A 19,736-nucleotide genomic window follows, 5' to 3' on the forward strand; every position below is an offset into this window, starting at 1 on the left:
TAAAACAGTTTCAGGGATCCTCTTCACCCGTATGTTATGTCGCCTTCCCCTGTTGTCTAAATCCTCCATGTGTCTGTTCATTTCGATCAGCTGAATATTATGGGAAACAGCAGATTGTTGAAGTTCTTCTATGGCAGCGTCACGGCTATTCCCCGCTTTCTCTGCCTTGTCAAGCCGCTCTGCTAGGCCTTGCATCCCATCCTTTAGTTCCATCACAGCCCCCATCATGCTGTTCTTAATATCAGCTACTAGCGATGTCATGTCTGCCATTGTGGGCATCCCTCGCTCCGTCAAGACTCCCAGTGATCCGCTTCTCCCACCTCCTTCTAGCGTGATGGCAGGCAAACAAAGTAAGCCCAAAGTAAAGGCTCAGGGGGATCCCGATACCCACAATAGGAACATCCTGGCTTTCTTCCGTCCTCACAAGGCGAGTGACGCCGATCACAAGGCTTCCAACATGGCACCCTCCTCTGCAACGGAGCGCGCTGCTGAAGTGTCTCCCGCGGCTGAATCTCTCAAAAAAATAAAAGGTCTTTTTTGAAAAATTATTTTTTTGACTTGTGCCCACTATTTATCTTATTCTTTATATACGTTTCATGTTACATACTGTAGTATCTTTATTGGAGATGACAAACAAATGAAAGTACAAGTTGCTGAGTGATGGCTATATTGGTCAGGACAGAAGCAGGAAGTGATGGGAGGATGCCGGGACCGGATGTCAGACTGTTAAAGGAACCATGCTATAACCAAATTCCAAATAAAAAGCACATGACATACCATTCTTTGTAACTTTTCAAATGCCAGAGGGACTTACTTACTTGTATATGTTAGATAATCATGTATAAGCCCTTTGACCTAACAGCTGATTGGCCAACACCTGATTTGACGGTGGCTGCTATTAGAGCAAAGAGCTAGTGTTATGCATTGGTGAGGAGAGGTTAGTGCTATGTCCACTAATGATACAATCTTGATTCAACAATTTTACTACCATTACCACATTCCTGCTGTTAATAATCAAATGTTGGGCCCTCAGGTCGATGACTATGTCCCCCAGGCTACTGGAGCATGTGCTCTGGTTTTTATAGAGAATTAAGCTACTATATACTTTTATAATTTGTGATAAATAAATGATATAGATTTTATATGATATCCTTCTTCCTTTTTTTCAAGTGAATAGAATACATTACCACATTTACTACCATTTTTATGTAATATGACGGACTATCTTAAGGCTCCATTCAAAGTATATTCACTCAGTTTACCCTTCTACATAGATTTGGGAAGATTGTACAATCAAGATTGTATGATTAGTGGGCAGCTTTATAGGCATTGGTGAGAAGAGGGTTAATGCATGCTCTTTGCTGCATGCTCTTTTGAATAAGAGCAATCAAGATCAACAGGATATGCATTTGATCGGCTTTGTTCTAAGCTGCACACAATTTGCTTGCAATTTGCAGGCATTAACCATTTTTGCTTGTAGCCTAATAATAATTTGAGACCTCTGATATTAACATCGTATTTATGGGAGCAATTGCAATATTCCCCTTGTAAAGCAAAAGGTGAAATATATTTGGCTTTTGTAGGCTCCACCCACTTTCCTGAATATTAATGAGTCACCCAGTGATCAACTGTTCCAAGTTTAAGAACCCTGCCATTAACCGTATAAGAATACTGCAGTTTACATTTTCCAATTTGTGATTTTGGTTGTTGTTGGGTCCACCCACTCTTTGTAATGGTGACACACAGTCACTCAGTGACCATGTTTGTGAGCTTTGGAGCAGTGATGATCGTAATCAGCAAAATAACGATTTTGCTAAATTTCCCATACAATTTTGCAATTACGCCTATGTGTAATTACGATTTGCAAACTAAATTGATTTCATAGTCATTCATAATTTCGCATAAAATTTGCGTCATTTTCACAAAATTTTGTGTAAGTTTGTGCTGAATTTGGAGGTTAATAGCAAAGCCCCTATACATGCTACTGACACCAAAATTGCTACCTATGTTAAAAGGGAATAGTGCGCACAAGGGGAAAAAAGAATTTTCCAAAAAGACCGTATAGTTTTTGAGAAAATCGATTTTAAACATGCAAAGGGAAATGGTTTTTAAACTTAGATAAATGACAGGTTAAAAAACATTTTCTTTGCATATTTAAAATCAATTTTCTCAAAAACTAAAAGGTATTTTTTGAAAATTATTTTTTTGACTTGTATCCACTATTTTGCTTAACATATGTAGCAATTTTGGTAGCAATAGCATGCATTTAGACTTTGCTATTAACCTCTAAGGTCGGCACAAAATGATGCAAAATTTCATGAAAAATTACGTGAAATTATGAAATACAACTATTACATACGAAATCAATTACGATTTTCCCTGAAATGTCGCATTACGATTACGATGCGAAAATGCGAATTTCGTTGTGAAGTTTCGCATATGCGAAATTTCGGCCCATCACTACTTTGGAGCCCTTTGGCATCAATAATGTGAGAATGGAAACAGTTTATCATTCAAACAAATGTGATTGGCTGTTTGTGTCTCCGCCCCCTTTTCTGAATTTGAACCCTAGACACCCAATGACCAGCTGTAGCAGGTTAGAGGCCTCTGCCATTAACAGGGTAAGAAGGCAGCAGTTAAAATATCCCCCTTTAAAATCAATAGGGGACTTTTGAATGGCTGTTGTAGGCTCCACCCACTTTCCTGAATATTTTTTCCCCATCAGCAGTGGCGTAGGTAAGGAGCTGTGGGCCCCAGTGCAAGTCTCAATGGTCTTGGTGCGGTCGCAACTTTTTCATCCCTATTGCTACGCAACTGCCTATCACTCAGTGACCAACTGTGCCACGTTTAAGATCCCTTCGATTAACCGTCTAAGAATGGCTGCAGTTTCCATTTTTGTACAGGGGGAGCATGAGAACGCAGAACATATCTTCCCAGGTAGCAAGAGATCTGTATACTAAGTTTCGTTGAAATCAGTCAAGGCAATTTCGAATGATACACACACACACACACACACACACACACACACACGCTGACACACACACACACACACACACGCTGACACACACACACACACGCTGACACACACACACACGCTGACACACACACGCTGACACACACACACACGCTGACACACACACCCGCTGACACACACACCCGCTGACACACACACCCGCTGACACACACACACACACACGACACTGACACACACACGCTGACACACACACACACGCTGACACACACACACACGCTGACACACACACACACGCTGACACACACACACACACACACGCTGACACACACACACACACGCTGACACACACACACACGCTCACACACACACACACACACACACACGCTGACACAAACACGCTGACACACGCTGACACAAACACGCTGACACACACACACGCTGACACATATATTGACACACACACACATATTGACACACACACACATATATTGACACACACATATATTGACACACACACACACACACACACACACACACACACACACACACACACACACACACACACACACACACACACACACACACACACACACATTGACACACACACACATATTGACACACACACACACACACACACACACATTGACACACACACACACACACACACACACACTGTATATTGACACACACACATATATTGACACACACACATATATTGACACACACACATATATTGACACACACACATATATTGACACACACACATAAATAAGGGACAGCACGGTGGCGTAGTGGTTAGCGCTCTCGCCTTGCAGCGCTGGGGCCCTGGTTCGAATCCCAGCCAGGTCAACATCTGCAAGGAGTTTGTATGTTCTCCCCGTGTCTGCGTGGGTTTCCTCCAGGCACTCCGGTTTCCTCCCATATCCCAAAAACATACAGATAAGTTAATTGGCTCCCCCCTAAAAATTGACACTAGACTACAATACATATGATAATAGACATAGGACTCTGGTAGGGATTAGATTGTGAGCTCCTTTGAGGGACAGTGACTAGACTATATACTATGTACAGCGTTGCGGAAGATGTCAGCGCTATATACGGTAAATACTAAATAATAATAATATATTGACACACACACACACACACACACACACACACACACACACACACACACACACACACACACACACACACACACACATATATTGACACACACAGAGAAAGAGTCAAAAACCAGATTGTATACACATATTTATATAAATAAAGCTGTATAGGGTTAGGTGTTTTCTGTGAAAGTATTCTGTTGTATTTTTCTCAGCATAAGTGTCCTTTGGTTAATCCAATAGGCCAAAAGTGAAACAAACCATTTGGCAGATAGGATTGTAAGCCCGCCCACCACTCTGCGGTAGACTCTTTTAGGACGGGTCCTACTCTACACTATGCTGGCCTACTCTAACCGGTGCTATTCACCTTAATAATCTATTCTGTTGTTGGATGTGTGTGTGCGGTATGTGGGGCCTCATCTAATTCTGAATCTCCTGCTCTGATTGGTGCTGCTCACCAATGTACCCTGTTCTAGTGTTGGATGCATTTGTTCAATAAGGGCCCTTTTCCACTCCTGCCTGCGCTTCTGCCCGCCATCGCGCTGCAGTGTGTATGCCCAAGCAGCAACTTCCACTAGCCATGTTTGCGCCGTTTACCCATCAGGAACTGAGTGTGAATGTGGCGAGAATCGTGCAACCCGACGTTTTCGTGCGGGGGGAAAAGGGACCCGCAGTAATGAGAAATGAGCACCGCAGTTTACATATAAATTGCTGTGCTCTAGCGATCGACAAAATAGCTGTGATCCTCTTTTTGAAGCACATCGCAGCCAGTGGCAAAGGAGCCTAAATCTAATCTAATTCTACAATAATCTGTGTGGTTAGCCCTATGCTGTGGTTCACTGATTATCAGTTTTTGTATGTCTTTCTAAATTATGTCAGTCTGTGTATCCGTGTGCATCCAGCAGTGCATCACTTCAGTTTGATAGATTTTCTTTAGATTTCACGGTAAAAATCTTTTGAATATCCATGGGCAGTGTGTTGAAGGAATTAAACCCTTTCGGATCAGATTAGACCAGAGAGGGATCTATCTTTTTGCCACATCAAGTAGCAATCTATAAATGTATGGGCATCTTTAGTTAGTGTATGTCCATCAATGGAAACAGCTGTCAGTGTATGTCAGTCAGCAGTGTTGCTTGCACCATTTCACAGAACCATTTCACAGAACCTCTTTGCACCCTTTGTTTCCAGGTGAGTTCGCTTCTTAACCTGTTGAAAAGAAAAGAAAAAAACAAAGTCGGAGCCAGGTCATCAACAAAGCAAATTATGTAGGTGCCTAGGGACTGGTGTGTATCCAAAGGCCTGTCTTGCACCTTTTCTGAGCCTGAGTCCCCCCCCAAAGTTTTGAAGCGCCACCCCCTGTCCACTCCAGGCGAACGGGTACTACTTGTCTGTCCTCCGTAAACAGGTAGCCCCTCTTTCCCCATTTTACAGTCGTGCTTATGCAATCAGACGGAGCAAGCAGCGAAGAGTATACTGCATGACCACTGTGATACAGGGATCTGGAAATACTGGAGCCCTTAGGCTCCAGCTCCTGCTATTTATGCATCTCTGGGTATTCTGATGGCATAGTGGGCTTGAGGGCAACACCCACATTGTCAAAGGGGGTCATATGATTTCAGAAGCCCCGCCCATACTGCCATATTAGGTAATGTAGTTATATTGCCATATTACTGACAGGGTTAATGCATGCTCTTTGCTGCATGCAGTTTGCTGCATGCTCTTTTGAATAAGAGCAATCAAGATCAACAGGGTATGCATTTGATCGGCTTTGTTTCGCCTTCCCCTGTTGTCTAAATCCTCCATGTGTCTGTTCATTTCGAGCAGCTGAATGTTATGGGAAACAGTAAATTGTTGAAGTTCTTCTATGGCAGCGTCACGGCTATTCCCCGCTTTCTCTGCCTTGTCAAACCGCTCTGCTAGGCCTTGCATCCCATCCTTTAGTTCCATCACCGCCCCCATCATGCTGTTCTTAATATCAGCTACTAGCGATGTCATGTCTGCCATTGTGGGCAACTGTCGCATATAGTTAAGCATATCGAGGTTGCTTACCGGGGGTTCAGATTCAGCCGCGGGAGACACTTCAGCAGCGCGCTCCGATGCCGAGGCGGGCGCCATGTTGGAAGCCTTGCGATCGGCGTCACTCGCCTTGTGAGGACGGAAGGAAGCTGGGATGTTCCTATTGTGGGTATCGGGATCCCCCTGAGCCTTTAAGGGTGCGTTGGGCTTACTTTGTTTGCCTGCCATCACGCTAGAAGGAGGTGGGAGAAGCGGATCACTGGGAGTCTTGACGGAGCAAGGGATTAAGCGTCCATCTTGCTCGGCTTCCGGCCACGCCCCCTGCCCTTTTTGATTCTTGTATTTGGATTGCTACGGGATACCCAGCATTACTCCACTTCTTGGTGTGTGTGTGTGTGTGTGTGTGTGTGTTTGGTTTTTTTTTTTTATTGCATTATTGGCATCTGCCTGTAACCTCATTAGCAGACAGTAGAGTAGTAATTTCTGTGGAAGTTTCATCTCCTTCTATCCTGAAGATATTTTCATACATATACTATACAATAACATTTTTAAAGCACATTTCTACCGTAGTAGGACTACATGACCTATTCAACATGGTGAATGTTGAAAGGGCAGTCATCATTGGGGTTGTACTCCTCATCTAACGCTTCATCCTCATAAAGTGTGTTGGCAATAACCAGACAGAATTTATCAACATGATCCACAGGCTAAATTTGAATGTTTACATCAAGAGTTAGGTCCATAGGCGTAGCAATCACCCCTGCGACCCCTGCCATCGCAGGTGGCCCAGAGGCTTTGGGGGCCCCTCTTCCTCCCTCTACTTAACTGCAAGTGCAGCCATTTAGCAAAAAAAACTCCCCATTCGCTCAACACCCCCCCCCCCCCCCCAATCCCTTCCACCTTTTCCCGCCATGCAGAGTAGTGAGTAGCGGTAGCGTGTGTAATTTTTTCCTGCTTCCAGACGCTGCTTCACAGCAGAACACTCTCAGCTGCCATTCTCTGGCTCCCGATCACATGACCCTCATGGGGTTCGGGGACCAAGGGGGCCTCATGCTATCATTTTTGCAGATGTCTAAAGTCTAGTTACTCCCCTGGTTAGGTTCATCTTTAAAAGACTCACTTTCAAATCAAATCACTTTCGCAATCAAATTTTCTTTCTTCAGGGTTAACATCCTTGACAACAAAGATATCTTCAAACCTTATACCAGCCACAACGTCAAACAAATGGAGAAAACAGTCATGTCAGTGCTGACTTCCAATGCTTTCTTTATAAAGCACTATTGATGTGCAGGAACCTGTGGCAACCAAAGCATTGTTGAATAAGGCTAGAACATCAGATATATTGCTCGTAGTTCTTGTACTCCTCATCTAATGCTAGTACTTCCTTTTCTTATTAAGAAAGTTATATTTTTATATATGTGGTAAGGGTGGAGATTTATGCAAAGTTAAATTATACATAAAATAGATTATATTTCATCTAATTTGAGGTTGAAGGATAAAAGGTTTAATCAGCTGTTGCAGAAAGGATTCTTAAGTGTGAGGGCCCTGAAAATGTTGAATGCTCTTTCATCAGAAGTGTTTACAATGGCTGCAGTTGAGAAATAGATTTTCAGGGAATCGCATACACAGTGTAGAGACAGGTACACAATATACAAATAATAATACACTGTCATGCAGCAATACCATGGCGCATTCAGAGGGAATGCCCTGCCCGTAAATACTCCTAAACAAATACAAGACATGTCGCCCAACAGACAATGGGACTTGGGTGCCATTGCAAGATTGAGGCTGGAAAGCTGGCAACATGTTCTGTTGCTATGCGGGCAGGAGGAGGGCTACAGAGAGGTGTATGAGGAGCATCACAGAGTAGGTGGCGTGAGTGGGGAGAACAATACTCTCAACTGAGTCGATTCCCTGGGGCGAATCGTCTACTGACTCATCAAGTGGGATTTGGGGCCGCTGAACACACACTAGAGTCTCTGCAGAGGCAGCTATCGGCCAAGTTTAATGTAGCATGTATATATAGCTTAAAAGCGAACAGTGTATAGGGATAAAAACACAGGAAAGGGAGTCAGTAAACTGTGGAGCCCTGACTAGAAAGTAAAGAATGAAATTGGGCTGCATAATGTCACAGGTCATCTTGTATGTTTTCCTGGAGAGGTGAGTTTTAGCGAAAAAGCTCTTCCGAAAGGGCACCGTAAGAGTTGATCCCAGCTGAAGATATTACCGTTTTTACAGGGTAGAAATGTATATTTTTGGTAGTACCTTGGAATTAGTTTAGCAATTTATGAGGGGCTGCATTATAGTCTGCTTTATAGGGTACAGTTTTCAAGCTTGAATTTTATTATTTGTGTAATAGGCAGCCAGTGGAAAGACTGGCAGAGGGAAGCATCATTAGAGAAGCAAGAAGAAAGGTGGATGAGGCGTACCCTAAAGATCATGATGAATTGGAGTGGAGCCAAAGGGTTCCCAGGTACGTTGCACTGAATGATGTTACAGTAACCTTAATGAGTCGTGATGAGAAGATGCAATAATATCTTTGTTGTGTCCTGTGTAATGTTCTTCCTAGGTTGGAGTCAACAGGAGGGATTTTACTGTTATAATGTGAAGTTTGAAGGACAGAGCTGAAACATTACTATTCGGCAGCAAACTTGAGTTAATTGGTGTGTCACAGATATAGATTATTTCAGGTTAACAGATTCAGAAGACAAAAAAAAAATAAATTTGTTTTGTCCATTTTAAGTTTCAGGAAGCAGAACAACATAAAGTAGAAAATAGTATCAAGGTACTCAAGGACCTAAGGATGTCAAAAAAGGGAGGTAAAAATCAGCACGGTAGAGTGGCTTATCATCAGCTTAAGGCTGGTAGTGGAAGCCAAATGAAGCCAGAAATGTAGGAGGAGAGCCAAGATAGGACCTTGGGTACATAGGCAGGACAGAATTTGAACTGGTAATTAGCAGTGTTGAATGCTGAAGATGGGCAGAGAAGGAGTATGGAGTATGACATGTTAGAATTTAGCAGGTAGCAGAGTATTGGACACTATACTAGACTTGAGATGAACATCAGAACATTAGTAGAGAAGTGGTGACTAAATATTCTTTAACATGCTGTTCCATTATTTGAGATAAGGAAAGAACAGAGACGGGTCAGTAGTTACAGAAGACTTATGAGTGCAGTGAGAATTGTATAATTGTGTGACTTGAGTTTTTTTTTTATGACATGAAGAATCCAGTGGGCAGGGATCGATAGGAGAGGAGCTAGGAACAGGTATTAAAGACAAGTGAGGAATAATATTAGAAGGAATGGAGTCAAGTCGACAGGTAGTGATTTGCGAAGTTTGGAGATTAGAGATTACAGTTGCTGATAATAGAATTCACAACAGTCATAACAGGTGGGGTCCCAGTGCTCATACCACCAGAGGAATCACCCACAACTGCCCCTTAATTGAATGTCAAGCACAAGAGAAGCAAATGTTCATTCCCTGGCAGCACTCTGCCATATAAATTGGTCCACAGACAGCCTGTCAGCCAAAGAAAAAAGGTGCAAATACTTGCACTTGTATCTGCAACATGAAATCTAGCAGGCCGCTGCAACGAATTGGCCATAGACTGGCCTAGCAGACTTAAAGCACCAAAGCTGCAACCAGGATCATTAGAGAGCCTTGCCCAAAGACTCCGTTTTGGCTTTTGTCAGGATTCGAATCCTGGTCGAAGCTCAAATCCCAAATCAAAGGCAACAGCCTTACCAGTATGCTTAGCCATCTGAACATTAATCAAAAAAAATTACAGGGGAAAACAGAGATTATCAATTACAATCAAACCAAGGCAGTTGAAAATCCTGGGAACATGCAGTGTCAGATGGGAGGCCATGGATGTGGCCGAGCGATCCTTCATTTTCCAGCAGAGTCCGGTGGATGGTCCATCCTGTTCCTGTTCATGTCTGCATTCCTTGTACATTCTGACCATTGCAGTTATAAAATTCAGAACTTCTATATAATTGTCACCTGATCCCCTGGCCAGGCTATGCTGATGAGTGAGGAAGGAATGTTTTCTCATTAAAAATCAAAAAAATGACAAATTTTTCCAGGTTTCCCTGCCTTCCTCTGTATTAAATATGGTTTCTTAGCCGGCCATTAGTTTACTCCTTGTTTTTTTTATTTTGTATTGGTTGAATTCAATGGGTGTTTTTTTTTTTTGTTTTTTTTCGGGGGTGGGGTTTGGGGGATTTTGGATTGATTGGAGTAGCACTTGTCGTGTTTTCTGAAAAGGCCTTCATAACTGAAATGAAGAAATGTCAGATTTTAGTATGCCCTGCTATAACTAGAAGAATTGTACTGAGAACGTTTTCCCCTGGCCATTGTTGTTAACATTGGGGTTAATAGGATTGTTATAGCTATTGAAATGGTATTTTAACCCATATATGTTGTTTTCAAATAAGTAGCCCGATGCCATGTCTATACAAGGCTAGCTACTGCCCAGGTTCTGCCTTGGTGGAGTTGAGATAAATGTTATAAGCCTCTCACACACATGGCAGTGGCATTGTGTGTTGTGGAATTAAATAACATGTGAGTGGACACTTATCCTTCTCTCAATGTATGTAAAATGGGAATATCTTTGACTTCTAGTGCGGACCAGACAGCTGCCAACAGGTCGGAATCTACAACCCATTCAAAGCCTGCAAAGCTACACTATGAGGACCTTAACAATTCAGACTCCTCACTGCAGTGTAAGTCTCTAACTGGGTGTATTAAGGGGTACAAATAAGATCATCTTTAATTACCTGAACACAGTATGTCTTGTTTATTTAAAAGGTATTACGTGTTCTCCCCAGGAGCAAGATTAAAGATACACTAAAATAAAATTGCTGCAGAAAACCCCGGGAATTGCTTTACAAAACACTAGCAAAGACACTGAGCAATTGCGATCTCTGATAGTTGCCCAGCCTTACTCCTGCCCCAGTGGATTGGGAGCCGGGCCCTCAGGCGACATTGCAGAGCTGACGCTGCACAGACACGTTTCTTTTGATCTGGTAGGCAGATCACTGACCGAGGTGTTGGGGAGCTTCTAGGGCCGCTGTGCACATGCTGGGCAGCATTTTAATTGCACCTGAATGGCTCATTTGGGCAGCAGACTGGACGCTGAACTGCCCGACAAGGCTCCCATCTGAAAGAAGTCTAATACAAAATATATTTAGGCATGGAGAACATGGCACATGGCATGTAGAAATTTTTGTTCATATTTGCTTTACGGTAAATACCATATATTGCAGCGTATAAGACGACTGGGTGTATAAGACCACCCCCCAACTATTCCAGTTAAAATATAGTTTGGGATATACTCGCTGTGTAAGACTACCCCCACTTCCAAGCCACACCAAATAAAAATTTTTAAAAACATCATATACTGGTGCTATGTATGAACAGATACTGGTGCTGTACTGTTTGTGGTACCCAGTATATAGCAGCAGGTGATTGACTGGTTGGATTGGTCAACTCTCCCTCTCTCTAAGTGGATTGGTCAGCTCTCCTTGTCTACCTATGTACCAGAATGGTACGGAAGAATAGATTGCACTGAGCCCATAAAACATGGCTCTTTCACCCTTCTGGCCCACCCTTGTATCCTAGTTACCGCCTTCTCTGCCTATCAGATCTCGCACATGTGCGCCAGTGCCACTTCTCTACAGTCCTCAGCAGGGAGATCTGAGAGGCGGTAACAGGATAGGGCGTATCACCCGGCATCAATGATACCCGGCGTATAAGACGACCCCTGACTTTTCAGAAGATTTTCAACAGTTAAAAAGTAGTCTTATACGCCAGAATATACAGTATATTATTGTAGCTTTAAACTATCTGTGAGTGATTTGTAGCATTTTAACATGCAACCAGTTGTGTACACTTATAATGTCTACTTGTTTATTTGCTTCATCTCACTACTTGTGAGCTGGTGAAACTGAGGCTACTTAGTAAAAAAAAACTTGGGTAGAAAGGGAAAAGCATAGAACTATTGAACTTGGTGGATAGGTCATTTAGCTGTTCCAGAGATGGATCTTTAAGCCAAGAAATGTTTAGCAGACTAGAGCAGTTCTGGTATTACACAACACAGATGGCACTGGCTAATGCTGGATACACACTATGCGTTTCCGCGTGCGACGCGGCCGTCGATACGCGTCGATTCGATTATTTCCGACATGTCCGATTCAAGCTTCGATGTATCATTAGGTCGATTTGCCATACTTTACATGGCATTCGACCTAAAAATCATCGAAATTCATTCGGAAATGTTCGGAAATAATCGAATCGACGCGTATCGACGGCCGCGTCGCACGCGGAAACGCATAGTGTGTATCCAGCATAAGAACGAATTTTGTTCAGCTCCTAGTTTAGCAAATTATATTAACTTTATCTTTTTATGGTGGAGATAAAGCTAAATACATCTATTGTAAACATGTTAAAAATCCTTGTTAAAAATCCACTGTACGCGTTGTGATTTCAGCTAAGCTGTGGTTTTTGAAGACCTGCGCTGCATTACTGTGGATAATTGGTGTACTACCCTCTAGAGACCAGTAGAGGTCTCCTGTTGTCAGCAGGGCTTGATGATATCCAGGACAAATGCATTACTTCAGCACATCACTAATGTTTTATGTCAATGACCACAAAGTTCTCTCTTAGTACAAGAGAATGTTTTCATAATCTAATGTCCCAGAGGACAGTCAACGGCAGTAATACAATCCTATAAACTGTAGGGCAATCCGCATCATCTGTGTGTAATAAACTCCATTGCTTTATGGACGCACACAGCTGTCCATTTCTCAGTAAACAGTGTGCTTCATGGCAGCATGACCCACACTTCCATGTTTTTTAAACTTTCCACCCCTAACCCTTCATGCTCGTAGTGTTAAAGTCTGTAGTGTGTAACTGTACAGAAATGCATCTGTATACCTTTTAAGATATATGTGAAGTGGTCACAAGACTTCCTGGCCATGTACCTATAGGTGTCCTATTACCAGTCAAATTCAGGCCTTGCCCTGTCCCAGGAGGCAATTATCTGAAGGTAGAGCCCCTCTTCCCTACTGGATAGAAACTAGGAGGAACAGTCATCTGACAACCATTCCTGGTATTTACATGTATTTTAACATAACACACTGCAGACTTTATATTGTGGAAGGGTGGGGACAGGGGTCAAATATTTACAAAAAAAAAACCTGGATATGTGTTCTAACCTGTAAATTACTTTGTAGAGCAGAGAATGAAAATTGATTCTAATTTAGGTAAATTATGATTGTGTTTGTATTTGAGTTATCAAAATATCAGACGATCCTTCTGTCAGTCTGCCTTATTAGCTGCCTTTGCTTGCTATAGGAAATCTGATTGGTCAGTACAATCTGTTCCACAGAGGTTCAACCATTCACAAAGTAGTTATGTAGGAAAATAGGAGATAACTGACAAGTACAAGTTTCACAGGGGCTTTCTGTAACTTTACAAATAGTATCATTTTCTTTTTTTATATTTTGCCTGGAATCATTTTTCAATTTTCAACATAGAAAAAGAAGCCGTTATTTTTTCTTGTTTGTTTTTTTGGATTAAATCACTCTCCTAATAGCTACTGGTGTATTTCCTTTAGAGCAGGCTGTCAAAATATAACTTTTACTTGGAAGTTTTAGATGAGAAATCCTCCTCACAGGACTTCCTTACAGTCCATGTAGCTCTGATCGATGGTGTAATGAAGAGGGTCATGGACAGTGCACCATGTACCTCACAATTGTCAGCACTGTACAGTCAGAGAAATAGGCACGGTCCACTACATGTTTGATTATTAGTTTTAGATCTTGTCGGTGTTACAGCTGCAGGCTTTACATATGGGGTTTTTTTTTACTTTAGATCTGTTTAAGGGCTGAGGTTTCCATGCCATCTCATGGGGAAAGTACAACTTTATCACACTTGCATTCCCCGAATATATGCGCATTGTCCTTTGAGGTATATCCTTCAAAGGATTAGTGACATAATTTGTTGGCTTTATAATGTCTATAGGGAAAAGCTGTAAAATGTGGAGTCACTCACTTAAAGGAATACTATCAATGCCCAAGTGTTCTAAAATGACAATGTACAAATAATGTCTAAGTAGCTGTGTAAACATTTTCCTACTTTTCATGTTAAATATCAGAGGCAAAAGCTGTAATTTATTGAGGGTAGGATTTAGCTATATTGGGACAAATCAATTGCAGAAGGGGTGTCTGCTTTAATGCACAGCCAGAGTTGCATATCAGACTACAGAAAGCAAATATCAAACATATCAAACTCTGAAAGCAAAAACAGTATGAAAAGCTGTGACAATAGTTACATTTCCTCTGCTCTCTTCAGACACTTCAGTCAGAAACACAGGGCACAGCAGCTGCAGCTGTTGGGAGCTTTCTCTCTGTCACACACATAGTTACACATAGAGTTAAAGTGAACTAAGCAGCTCCTGGCTTCAAATAGCTGCAAGGGCTGCCATTGTTCAGAAGCTCAACCCCTGCTGTTTTACAACTAGCATTGTCCAGGCTAGGTGTGAAATTCTTCGACTGTAACTGATGTTTTCTGTTTGAAGTACAATGGGGGTTTGTTTGTGGTCAGTTAAGTCTAATGAGGTGATTTCTTATCTGTGTTCCACAATCTCCTGCTCAGCAACCGCAGGTCCTTTGCGGACGGACAAAGTGGCTATTTTAACCCTTAGATGTAAAAAAAAATGAGGTAAATTCAAAGTTTTTTTTAATAATAAACCACATTTTTAGAATGCATTTTTTATTTGCTATAGAGCTGCCCTGGGTGTTAAAAATGATGCTCGGTTCACTTTAACTGATCAAGTGTGAGGGGAATTTCCCCTCTCCTCATGGCTCAGTCTGCCTTTTGGCGTCAGTAAAGTTTGAAGGTATTTTGATAACAGTAAACAAAGAGGTTGCTACTAAAATGTATACACCAGTACTTAGCAGCACTTCCCAAACAATTCCTGTGTCAATTGAAAAAAATATGTGAATCGATAGTATTCCTTTAAATGTCCCAAAAGAATATTTATTTCCACTTGCTGGCAACACAAAACTATCATATCAGTTTGGGGGAATCTGACTTTTAAAGTCTTGATTCTAGTCACAGAAGTGAGCACTACGGCAGTATGGCTATGCTGACTTTCAATAGCCCATTATTACATAATATTTTAAAGGGTGATTGAACTGCCCTAGTGCCTTTGTGTTTTATCAGAAAGCTTGACTGGTTAACATTAAAGCCTCGTACACAGTTTGTCTGAGGCTGTCTTCTCTGAGGATCTAGCATGTGTGCAGCTGCCCCACAGCAAAGCTTAGCTATCTATCTGCCATGGCTTATTGCTAAATAATGGACAAGCACACTGTTATCTTTTGCTCCATGTGCCACAGGATGCTGCTTGCTCGTTTGGCACCCACCATCCCTCCTCCCCGCTATTGAACATTACATTCTGTTTAGCTTTAGTTAAAAGAGCTTAAAGGGGAACAGAAGAGAGAGGTATATGGAGGCTGCCATGTTTATTTCCTTTTAAGAAATACCAGTTGCCTGGCAGCCCTGCTGATCCTCTGCCTCTAATACTATTAGCCAAAGCCCCTGAACAAGCATGCAGCAGATCAGGTGTTTCAGACTTTAAAGTCAGATCTGACATGACTAGCTTGCATGCTTGTTTCTGGTGTTATTCAGATACTACTGCAGAGAAATAGACCACCAGGGCTGCCAGGCAACTGGTATTGATTAAAAGGAAATAAATATGGCAGCCTCCGTATACCTCTTACTTCAGTTCCCCTTTAAAGAAACACTGAAGCAGAAAAAAAATTGTGATGCTTTGTATGTGTAGTACAGCTAAGAAATAACACATTAGGAGCAGAGACATAAGTCTAATATTGTTTCCAGTACTGGAAGAAACTCCAGTTGTTATCTATGCAAAAGAGCCATTGAGCTCCACCACTTTCAAAGTGGCAGATAGCTCTGTCTTCTGAAGCTTGTTATCTCAAGTGTCTGGCACTGTATTGTTTTTTTTTCTACAGAGAACAGTTCAAAAGTTCACTAGCCTGCTCTATAAAATCATTTAGACTGCTGAGTAGTGTGTAAACTGCAAATATTAGAGAATGATGCAATTTTATAAAAAAAGAAAACAAACAAACTATATAACTGAAAATAAAAATGAGAATATTTTCTTTGCTACTAATGTTCTAGTAATTAATAGAGTAATTAGTACTACACAACCAATTCATTATTTCATAATTTCATATTTTTTTTCCACTTCAGTGTCTCTTTAAATCTATGAACTATTAACCCTATGTATCTCTTTCCTGCTCTCAGAAGCCATTTACTGACAGGAAAGTTTTTTTTATAGCTGTAATTACTTATCAGTGAGGGTTATGCTATACCTGATGTTTAACTCTTTCAGGAAGTGAAAGAAGAAAGGAACACAGCATAGTCATTTGTGTGCTTGGCACTGTACATACACATGTCTATCTCATCATGTCACATGTCACCTTGATTCTCTTTAAAAAGATAACATGCAAAGTTGCATTGTGACTCTGACAAGTTAAGCTGTGCTCTTCCATGGAGAGCCCCATTTTGGTATTGTGCGTAATTTCCTAATTTATTATTGTATATCTTGTGCATATGTTACGTTGATGTCACTGTGCAGATGTTTTATTGGAGTTCTGACACTGAAACACTGCACAGAATACAGCTCATTAAATGATCAAAGGCCTCTCCATTCATCTACATTATGTGCTTTCTGTTCAAATGCTTGTGCAGAAGAGTCTGGAAGTAGAATCTCCTCTGTGTTGGAAGTAGTGTATAGAAATCACTAGAATGTACTTTAATTTCCCTAATGTATTTTAAGTGGCTATGCCAGCAATCTGTTAAGTAGAGCTTTGGCCAGCCCTCTATGTGTTTATATATTTCCAGGCTCCATCGTTCCTGCCGTGGCAGTGTGGGTAAGAAGTTACAAGCAGAACCTTCTTTTACAAGGACTTAGCAGTTGTGGAATGTATTTGAGTATTGGACATTGCTAGTGGAACGTACAGCACATGTAAATGAGTTTGAATTATTCTGCCTGCTCCATGATGGTGCGGTGATGGTAATATTAATGAAGAGAGGGAAAATAGACGGCATCCACTTCTCTGCCCCTATAGAATTGATGCTAAGGCTGCATAGTGTGTGAACCCGCTCATTCCCAGACAGCCTTGCCAGGCTCTGAGCTACAAGATAATGGGATCATTGTTTCACTGTCCCCCTCCTCTTTCCCCCAGACCAAGAGGACATACCAGAGCAGCTTGAAAGTGACTTGTCGCATCCATCTGCGGCGTCTGACCATGATATTCGTGTCACTGCAGATGTACCAGTGGCAGCTACTTTAACACATGACTTCTGTAAGTTAAGGCTTTGTTTTTCTCATATGCAGATTACTATTAGGAATGAGGTTGTTTTCTCTATATTTCCCATAGGGGCTTTGCCAGAGGAAAATTAAGCCATGATAAAGGGAGAAAGAGACTTCGGTTTGGCAGTCACTTGCAGTGTGTTTCACAAGGGCATCTGGTGTTACAAAATGCAAATATAGCTCCATAGCATAGCAAAAGGCTTTATTATTTCAGTGGGGTTGCAGAATGGCCTCAGATAGGAGTAATGATTAGAATGCTTTTGATAGGAGCCTGCAGGGGTATACAGAGGTCCCTAATGGCTGGAAATAGCTCTCTTATGTGGACAAGCACTAGTGAATCTCATGCGTAACTCTTTCCCATATAGTTGAATGACAAGCACAAGATAAAACGTAAGCATGCAGTACATTCCACTGTTGAGGAAAAATGATTATTAGATCACATCTGTGTTACCAAACCCTGTGTGTTATCAAATAACACGTGATTTCCTAGGGCTGTACATCACATAAGTCTGTCATAAGTGTCTTAAATGTAGAATTCTATATACGCAAAAGTAGTACTGTCATGCAACACAACAATGCATCTATGAAATATGGGAGTTTACTCTCCTGTATCTTTATTGTTGGTAAAGGTGACTATGCCATTCAGCTGTTACCATTTGTATGTTCAAAACAGCCATGCCAGACAAATTCCCTTCAGAAACGTCATGCGACTACCTTCAGAAAGCAGAGAGGGTGTGGCTTCCCAGCTAGTGAACAGCACTTACTCCCCTGCACAGACATCCCTGACCTCACCCATCTCCCTGCTACTGAGAGAGATGTGTAATCAATGTTAGAGTTTAGCAGAGTCTTCTCTTCCTGTCCACTTCTGCCCTGGTCTGTGTGTAATCCAGAATTTAGTCCTTTTTACACCTTACAGAGTGTATTTATAAAAGCCATAAATATTTCTCATAACCCAGCTCTAACTGCAGGGAAAAGCAAATCTCACTACCATTTTATTTAAGGCTACAACAAAGAGTTCATTGGTTTATTGCACACTGAGCAGGGAGAAACTGGACAATAAATATAAGTCTGCTGAGCTGCAGTGCAGGACACAAAGAGTTCATCTCATAGCTGCAGTGGGAGGAGTTGGGCAAATGCAGGTCATCAACTCAGAGAGAAACACTGGTGCCCCATGCCACCTCCTTTGTGGCCACCTCACAAGGGTGATGTTTGGAATGGCAGAGGGAATGCTTGGACAGCTGATTGCTGCTGTTATCCAACCCATATTAATATTTGTCTTCCTGTATAGAAGATTATTTTGTAAACCCAGACAGCTAAGTAATAAAACATTAATAACCCTTTTTTTTATTTGTTGTTGCTCAATGGAAAGTGATATATCACACACTATGTCCATTGAAAATGAGCCAGAACTGGGGCTTCAAATAATGTTAGTTTGACTATACATGGAAGTACAAAGCATAGTTCTTCTGCATAGTTTTCCTGATCAATATCAGCTGTGTTACTCTGCACAAGACATGGCAGAGCTACTACACTAAGCTGAATGTGATTTATTCAGAGCCATTATTCTGTGAGATACACATACTAGGAAATTCCTCATTCGTCACAGAACCCTTCCTATTCCACCCTAGTGTGCCAGCGTTGCCTGTATGTCTTCTCCTAATGCTGCTATATTAATAGCGCTCAGATAAGACCAGTCTTTTTCATGGTGGATACCTTGTTACAGGTGCTCTTCTAATAGTAATTTATTAGCTGAACTGACCAGTAATTGTTAGACATAAAAACTGCTCTTTTCTTTCTAAGTATGCATTTCAATGGCCTTTTATATTATGATCCATTCACTTCAGATTCTTTATTTCTTTATTACCAGCTCTCAATGTGGCTATATGTTGTATATTATGAGTATTTGCTATATACAGTAAGTCACCATTACATATTCATGCTTTGCCTTGAACATCATGGGTTATGTATACTGACAATAGGTGGTTCTGTTCAGACCACTATTTAACAAATTGTGTGATGTAGCTGCATTTAGATCCACCTCTGTAGAGATGCACCAGAAGCCACATGTGTAGATCATAAAAACTCCTCTTGTCTGTAATATTCTGTGCACATGTGTTTACCATATTCTCTCATTTTTGTATATCGCCCAAAGAACTACAGCTAACTTAATTATCTTCAGACTGAACTGTCTCTGTGTTTGCTAAGATAGCATTTCAGCTCCCTTGTCTCTATGGCTGA

The 19,736-nt window shown here is 41.5% G+C and overlaps 1 protein-coding gene across 11 annotated transcripts in view; it reads left to right on the forward strand.

Annotated features, from left to right (window-relative positions):
* The window catches only part of OFD1 (OFD1 centriole and centriolar satellite protein), a 225,715-nt gene that overhangs the window by 78,083 nt on the left and 127,896 nt on the right, over positions 1–19,736 (forward strand). For 10 of the 11 annotated variants that reach the window (XM_068268379.1, XM_068268378.1, XM_068268382.1 and 7 more), the window contains exons 18-20: positions 8,453–8,566; positions 10,718–10,818; positions 17,371–17,490. In XM_068268379.1, coding sequence (XP_068124480.1) covers positions 8,453–8,566; positions 10,718–10,818; positions 17,371–17,490 — 335 coding nt within the window. The remainder of the gene's footprint in view (positions 1–8,452; positions 8,567–10,717; positions 10,819–17,370; positions 17,491–19,736) is intronic. The other variant, XM_068268381.1, reaches the window with a different exon arrangement.

This window comes from Hyperolius riggenbachi, chromosome 2 (genome assembly GCF_040937935.1).
Source record: "Hyperolius riggenbachi isolate aHypRig1 chromosome 2, aHypRig1.pri, whole genome shotgun sequence".
Lineage (NCBI taxonomy): Eukaryota > Metazoa > Chordata > Amphibia > Anura > Hyperoliidae > Hyperolius > Hyperolius riggenbachi.